Source organism: Fulmarus glacialis, unplaced genomic scaffold (assembly GCF_000690835.1).
Source record: "Fulmarus glacialis isolate BGI_N327 unplaced genomic scaffold, ASM69083v1 scaffold25624, whole genome shotgun sequence".
Taxonomy (NCBI): Eukaryota; Metazoa; Chordata; class Aves; order Procellariiformes; family Procellariidae; genus Fulmarus; species Fulmarus glacialis.
In genome coordinates this window covers 26,046-34,316 of record NW_009206503.1, presented here as the reverse complement: position 1 = coordinate 34,316, position 8,271 = coordinate 26,046, and the positions used below count along the sequence as shown (strand labels likewise).

At 49.7% G+C, this 8,271-nt stretch overlaps 1 protein-coding gene across 1 annotated transcript; it reads left to right on the top strand.

The window, feature by feature from the left end:
- Nucleotides 1–929: 929 nt before the first annotated feature.
- Nucleotides 930–4,494, top strand: ATOX1 (antioxidant 1 copper chaperone; the record flags this gene model as incomplete). Its single annotated transcript, XM_009575783.1, has 3 exons — nt 930–1,005; nt 2,333–2,490; nt 4,280–4,494. Coding segments are annotated over 2 exons (210 nt in total), but the record flags the coding sequence as incomplete, so codon positions are not given.
- Between the last annotated feature and the right edge of the window lie 3,777 nt (nt 4,495–8,271).

Sequence of the window (8,271 nt, the reverse complement as noted above, 5' to 3'; positions counted from 1 at the left end):
GGGGCCTGCGCTGGGACCCCTCCCACCCCGTCGCCATCCCTCCCTCCCGCACACCGGCCCCCAGAGCACGCAGGGCGTTCGTAAAATAAAAATCAGGAAAATGCTGATTACTCTGGAAAATCCTAATGGGAACGGCCATTCCCGAAGTCCTCCCCCGGGTGAATTGTGCCCGTGAGGGTTTTAGCCTCTCTCAGTGGGGGGGGGCAAAAGGTGGTTTTGAATAGAAAGAAATATGGGTTGTGGGTAACAAATAAAAAACTGCTTTACTTTTCTTTTTTAAGGAAAGTAAAAAGCATGTGCAAGAAAAGGAAATTAGGATCCGTCTGGTGCCAAAGGTTGAACGCGATGATTAGTGTTACAGGCAAGCACGTTTATGTTGACCCAGTATCTCTCACAAGTAATGAAGATAACACTGGGGCCCTGGTGGAGTGAAGGGGTGAAAAAACAGCAGTAATGTTCCTTAAATTTAAGTTTGTTAACATTTTTATGAGTTTATTATGTTGGGGACCAGAGGCCTTGTAGACACAAGAAGAATAGGATGGGCGAGCACCACAAACCTTGCACACTAAGTCAGGACAGGGGGTAGCTGGAGGCAGGACACTTGCTTCCCCTGGGCTCCCCAGGGCAAGTGGCGTGAGTCCAGCAGAGGCCCACAGAGATGGCAACCTGTGCTGACCCTCAAGGTGGCCCTGCTCTGAGCAGGGGCCAGACAGCCTCCAAAGGTCCCTAGGGTTATTCTGTGAGGGACAGCACAAGGACATCATAGGGAGGAGTACTGAGAGCTCTCGGTTTTGCTGAGGATCCCTTAGTGGCATGCCTGGACCTTTTGGTTGGGGAGGATTTGAACCCACCTCCACAAAGAAAAAGGCAAGTGCTCGTGGTGTGCTGCCAGCTGCATCCTCCCTGACCCCTCATCTGCCTCTTTTCAGAAACACGAGTTCTTTGTGGACATGACCTGTGAAGGCTGCTCCAATGCGGTCACCCGTGTCCTGCACAGGCTGGGAGGTGAGTCAGTGCTGGGTGTGTGACAGCCAGCTTGCCGGCGCAACGCCAGCTCCGGGGCAGGATGTCAGTGCCCTGGGATCCTCCGTCTTGCAAGGGTGAAAGCGCTGTGGGTAAAAGCTGAAAGTGGCTGACTGGCAACCTCTGCTTCCCACTCTGCTCTGAGCCTGCTGCTTAGTCAGTAAAGAGTTGCTGATTGTTCGCAGGACTCGTGTGACCCTTGGAGAAATGTCAAGGGAGGGAGGAGCTGCCATGGCTGCAGGTGGCTCTGAATCACCAGGGCCTCATCCTGAACCCTCTGGGAACTGCACTGGTAGACCCCTGCTCAGGCTGCCAGGAGGAAGGGAGGTGGATGCCCTGCCAGGCGTTGTTCCCAAGGAAGCCTGGGGTATCTGTGGTGCTTCCCTAGATGTGTCATCAGCAGTCACAGAGAAGAGCTGCTGAGCAGAGTGTTTGGTGGTTGCCTGCACAGCCTGTTTTTAATACACCTGGAAAATTATAACCTGTGCCTCCTTTGTGCTGGGATTACCAAGAGAGAAGGATCTGACCCACACTCACCGGTTGTGAGGACCTGTCATCCTGATCCCCTGTCCTCACCGAGTGAAAACAGCTTTCAGTCACCAAGGCGAAGGACTTGCAACTTCTCCCAGACCCTGTTACCAGGCTGTGGTGATCCCACTTCCTCTGTGTATGGTTGTCAGCACCTCCATCACTCTTCAACACGCTGGCCAATAGCCTCTGATACATACCTACAGCTTTTGTGAAAATATGTGGCTGGATAGAGACTTCATGCCCAGTTTCTTTCACTGGGCTGAGAGTGGCTCACCCTTATTAGCCACTGGGAAATCCACATGGGAAAGTGTCTTTTCCCTCCCTCCTACTTACAGCTGTTAGCTGGTACTGCCAGTGAGGAAACCTGTCCTGACCCTGTCCTAACCCCTACTCTCACTCCCTCGTTAGTGCCTATCCATGCTAAACCACAGCACAGGCTGAGCTGCTTGGAGATCATAGTAGTTGGTTTAAACTTGGCTCATTCTGGTTATTGCGTGAGCAATTGTGTTGATCCAAAGTGGGGTGAGCAGGTTAAAGCAGTTGAGAAACTGTGGTGCCCGATGCAGATCTATAAGAGATCTGGCTTCCTTCGTAGCATTGCTGGCAGGACACCAGTTTGGTTTTGCTGGCTGGTGGTAGTATCAGGGTTTGCTGGCAGGAGGCACACGTACATTTGACTGATGGCCTTGGAAGCACAAACGTGTGAAGGTGAGCATTCCCCGTGCTCACACCATTTGGCTGCTTCTAGCTGTGCAAAATTTTTTTCCTTTCCTCGTAGGTGTCCAGTTTGATATTGACCTGCCCAACAAGAAGGTGTGCATCGACTCGGAGCACAACGTTGACACCCTGTTGGAAACCCTAAAGAAGACTGGAAAGAACGCTTCCTACCTTGGGGAGAAGTCCGCGCAGTAGCCTTGCCTGGTGTTAGGAGGCTAGGTACATACCAGGTGTATGAAATGCTGAAGAGAGAGATCTGAGCTTGTTCCAGCTCTCCCAGTAAAACAGGCTGCTTCCTGGGAAGCACAAAGTAGGAAAGACCTGCAGGTCCAGCTTCAGCTAACCCCTCATATCGGAGAAGCAGCTTGACCACATACAGCCAGTACCATTTCTGTGTGGGACCCCTTAGCTACTCTGCAAGGCGCATGTGATCCCAACCATGGATGTAGTGGAGAGGTAGAACACAGCCTCTGTGCCATTCCCAGGTGAACCTAGAGTTTGCCAGAGCATACAATGCATGAAAACAAATCCCAAAGACATTCACCAGCTGACTAGAGAGAGTGGTGCCCCCAAAAAATACCAGGGAGGGCAATGGGACACAAAGACCCCTGTGGGTACGTGATGCAGGGAGTTGGTTGTTAGCATAAGGACCTCCAACATCTGATTCTGTTGATATCGCTGTTAATCCTCCACTAAACTCGAGGATGGAAAAAGAACAGCACCATGCTACCCTCATGGACATAAAATGTTGGGTTTCAGAATAGCTCCCAGTGCACACAGCCCCTGGCCAACTGGACAGCTATCCCAAAGACAACCTGGTTGTTGCAGCCTGATTTTCCTGGAGTCCCAGCACTATGAGGACATGTACGAAACTCTTTCCTGACTGTGAAATGTTTTTGCACAGGGTTCAATTTCAGTGGAAAAGAATGAAGTGGGAGGAGAGGGCTTCCCACTCACTGCATGTACTGTTCTTTAGTGTCCAAGATTATTATATTGCATCTCTTAAGAGCTTGTTTCTGTCAGTGGAGCTTTCTAATCCAATGACATTGTTTTAAACTGGTCTAGTTTGATCATCACAAATACCCAGCACAGATGCATTGAAACCAGTTCATGCTGATTTAATTCCCAGTCAGTAAATTAAATCGGGGATTTAAACAAGCAGGTAAACTGACACAAGAAAGAGTTGAGCTGATACTGATGTGTGTGTGCAATAGGTCTGCATTGTTCTAACAGACTGACTTAACGGATTTAAAATCTGCAATTTGTATCATTTGAGCAAGCTCTCAATACTTCTTAGAAATTGTTTAAAATCATAGCTTTAATCAAATAACTTTGCTATTTAAAACAGAGAGAGAAACATGCTCCAAATTGATACTTTGCTATTTAAAACAGAGAGAGAAACAAGCTCCAAATAGTGCTTCATATAGTTTTCAGCTCGTAGTACTGACTACAGGAGCTGTTTTCAACTTGCAGGGACTTGTGGACTATGTCTCAAATGCCTGCAAAAGTTAACCAGTCTCAAATAATGTGGATGTGTCCCTTTTTTCCCTGGCCCTGTGTTCTCACCACTTTCCTTATATTACATCAAGGCAGCCAGGGAGTCAGTTCAGCTGGCCGACCTGGCAGAACATTTCTCTCAATGCTTTTGTTTTCCTATTGGATTTTAGCTGTTTGACTTACCCAAGGATTGTAAGATCCAAAACAAAGGAGAGGCGTGGCTGGACTGTTCTTGCTAGTAGTTTGCTGCTAGATCACTTGAGCTGTCATGGGAAAAAACAGTAAATTTAAGTAGTATTACAGCACATTTCCCTCCATAGGGAATATTTTTAGGGGTTCATTTGTAAAAGGAGGGAGGGAGGGAAGTTGCAAATCACTGGCACAGAGCTCAGGTGGATGGCTTTCCTTCGGCTTGTGACCAGCAGAGGGCATCTTTGTATAACGTTGTCTCCTGTGTGCCTTGGTATTTTTCCCTGTCATTTATGGATTTATTTATTTATTTATTTTGCAGGAACTCAAACATGGCTTCAGCAAAAAAAGGTGGCTTAACTGTTTGCATATCTCTCAACTTGCTCTGTCATTTGGCCTTTACTACCCTGCCAGATGTCGGAAAGCAGAGGGCTGGCAGGAGGAGAGAGCTGCATCTTGGGCTTTAAAAGTGGAGAAATCTAGAGAAGGTTATATGCTGTTTCTAGTCCCACAGTAAATCGAGGCGCTGCTTCTATCTTTCAGTGCATGTCTATGTGTCTTGTGTGTCTTTGTACTGCTTTGAGTGGTTTTCTGTAAAAGAGATGGCTCTTAGGGATGGGAAACTACCCGTTGTGTGCAAGACAGGTCTCCCAGGAAATTGCACCTATCTTTAGAAGTTGACTGCAATCTCTGCCTGAGGGACATGTCTCAGGAGAACTGAGCTTGAGCGTCACTTAGATTCAAGGAATCTGTGTCTTGGCAGATGTCTTTCCATCACAGAACAGACAAACTTTCCATTTGGGATGCAAGTGCTGGGAAGAAGGGATTCTTGCAGCCCCTGTAAGTCAAGGATAACCAAGTGTCCTTTTGAGCTAGATGGGGCCACGAGGCAGAAATCAATGGGCCTCAGCAACTTGATTGAGCTCACGGGCCAACCAAATTGCAAGTAGGAGGAGGGAACACAGACTCAGCCTAGGTTTAGTACAGTGCTTTTTAGGGCACTGCATGACCATATAAATGTGAGGAATCATTCTGGATCCTGGGCCCAGCTCAGGACACCTGGATCAGTCCCTTCCCCTAGCAAGTGCTCCTCTTGCCCCCTTCCCTGCCCACCTACAAAATTTCAACTAAATAGGTAATAGCATCATGGGGCCCTGATGCTGGGCAGGATCCCTGGCTGCTGCATGCACCCACAGGCACAGTAGGAGAATGCCTGCGCTGATGAGAAATACAGAAGGGATGGAGGAAGGAGAGGGGTGTGTGAATCTCTCCAAGGTCTCTCATTTCTCAGCCCAGTGACCAGTGTTACAGGCTATACTGTTGATTTGCTCAGCTCCCATCCATTTAATTCAGGTTTTCAGCCCAGTGAAAAGATTGCATGTGTCCGTCCCAGTCTGCTGTCTCTTGTTTCATTTGGGAGATGTCTCCCATGCCTACTAATCACATGTGACTTGTTCTACAGAGAGGAAAACCAACTAAAGTTTGAAGGAAAAGGTTACTCTATATTTAAGAGATTTTTCATACTTGGACATTGAGATTACTTTTGACATAGTTGCAATTTATTCTTTCCTAGAGAGGTTTAGTACTTCCAAGTCCTTCTTTACCATTGATCTGAACACAATTAATTGCTGTAGATGCACTTGCAGGGACTGGAGACGCTTCAAGGAATATGTTGCAGACACTTTTTATTACTTTTTAGTATAAGGGAAGCTACAGGATAGAAGTCTACCACCATTGCATTATTTTCTTACCTTAAAATCTCCCAGTGGCGGGAAGTTTCCAGAGCCAAGTCCCAGAACCGCAACCTGTTTCTGCTTTGTGCCAGTGCACTCAGATGCACGGCATGACACCTCCGGGGTTCTGGGTGAGCGAATGAATCCCTTTCCCTATCCCCCCCTTGTTGGTCTGAGCTGGTGTTTGCCAATGTTAGTTATTATTTATTGCTTTCAGCTTCCTCCCAGACACAGCCAGTGCATCCACCAGCAGCTGGTTTCCCAGTCGCTCAGCTCTAGTGGCAGTGGGCTGGAGGAGGACATGCGCTGTCAGTTTGACATGGAGCTGGATGGCACGCGGTGGCATAGCTGGCCTCGGGGCCAACAGTCCTTGTGGCGCTTGCTCTCTGCCAAACTGGCAGGCAGGACTGGCAGTGTCGCGCCCACAGAGGATAACTCCCAGTCTGTCTTGCTCTAAACCAGGCTGTTTGTCCTTGATGTCGGAACTGCAGCTTATGCTATGGATAGCTTATGCTATCCACACTCCCCTGGCTGCTCTGCTCCCCTCTCCCTGCTTGCTGAACCATCTGTTTTGGTTAAAGCCTGCTTATCTCTGAGCCAGACAAGGAGGGTCACTCCCACAACCAGCCAGGAGGTTCATGCAGATACCTGAAGTTTCAGCACCCATCTGCAGGGCTGCAGTCTCCCAGGCCTTCCCTCTGCCATTCAGTGTCGGTGGAGAGGCTGGACGCTGCTTTAAGCTCTTGACTGCTGCAAAAAGAACATTGCAGGTTTCGGTGGAAATCGGCTGCAGTGGCAAGCTGTGGTCATCCCCAGCTGGCTTGCAGAGTGTGGTGGGAATACTCGCTGCCCGGAGGGGAGAGGAGCGAGCCTTCAGAAAACCTGCCTGGAGCTGGTCTCCATCCATCGGAGCAGTGATGTCTGGGCTGGGGGCTTTTCCCCTCCCTAGGGCTTTAAGAAATGCCTCTAACTGTCCCTTGCAGCAGGCAATCGTTACGCTGTGCTCTACCCTGCCGTTAGTGTCATTTACAGCCCCTATAACTTCCCTGTGTGCGCAGCATGGCAGAGACTGGCCACAGCCGCTTCCCTGAGGTGTCCCTGCCACTTGCTTTCTGATGGAGACTGTTTGTGTGCAGGGTTTGTGGGCTTTCATACCTGGTGGCTCGTGGCATTTGGTGTCCTGCTCCTCACTCAGTATCCCAGAGCAGAAGGGACAGAGGGGTGACAAGTCTGCATAGGCCACCTCTCTCTGTGCCAATCCCATTCTCTGCTGATGGGAATGAGCAGTTGGGAAAGCACCAAGGGCTCCTGTGAGCCCTTCTTCAGCCTTCCTTCGGTGGCCCCAGTGCTCAGACCCTCCCATCACATCCCTCTTCCTTTCCCAGGGCCCTGAGGGAAGGGAGCTGCTAGGGTTTCTTCTCCAGCTGAGAGGAGGGAAGTGCACTCCAGGCACATTTAATGAAAATACCAAAGAACCGGGACGACTTCTATTAGAGCAGGGCTGGAGGATGACGCCCAAGCTGCTGCTTGTTTTCTCCACCAAAAGCCCAGCAGGACAGCATCGCATGTGCTCCCCCATCAACCTTGCCGGCTTATCGGGGGAACAGCGTGTTTCAAGCAGGCCAGACAATCTGCAGAACGCTCTCTTTCTGCCCACTTTCCTTTGGATAAGATAAGGTGTTTGGGGAAGATGACCTGCTGATCCTGCCTCCAGGACAGAGAGCACAGGAGGCTCTGCACCAGCACTCCTGAAGCAGTGGCTCTGCAAGACCACAGGGTGCCTCCGAAAAAGCCACCTCTCCCACGAACACACAGCCAGAGCTGACTAATGACACGCTGCGACAGGCTTTGCTTGGATGTATGGGTTGGGTTTGGGCTGACTACAGCTGGGCTAGAGAAGTTAAAGAAGGATGGTGGAGTCTGACCCAGAGCAGCAGACCTGCAGGGTGGCTGTCTGAGACGCTTACGGAAAAGCTTTGGGAGAAAACCAACTCCTTCATAGAGTCTAAAAGGATAAGACAGTACCTAAGCAGAGACTCTTTGCTCCACCACTGCGCAACTTCAAGATCTTCATTCATCAGGTTGGCCTGAAGTTGGCCCCCAGGTTGCACGTCATGGAGAGCGAGACCCCAACAAGCCTACACAGATAACGTGGTCACAATAATTTCCACAGGAAACAGCATGTCAGACACTGAGGCTGTGAGGCCATTTTCAGACAAGGAAATGCTCAGTTTGCAATGCAAACAGGAAAGGGTGGCACTTGGAAATGGAGCTTTCCGGTACCACAGGCACCCTGGCTCTGCAGGACATCCCAGTGACCTGCTGGAAGAGGGATGTGTCGGCCCTGCCAGCTGCAGGACGAGCCGCTGCTGAGGTGCAACTTCGTGCATTACCATCCATGAAGATGTCCTCCCAGCAGCAGGAGTTCACTTCTGGTTTCTTTACGAGGTGCTCAGCCCAGCTCCAGCTGAACTGTGAGAGTCGTGAACTGCCTCTAACTGCAGCATGAGTAAGAACTCATGCAAACCTGGAAGGACAGGCTTTAAAAGTTCTTTTGTTTCCCCTGCCTCAAAATTATCTT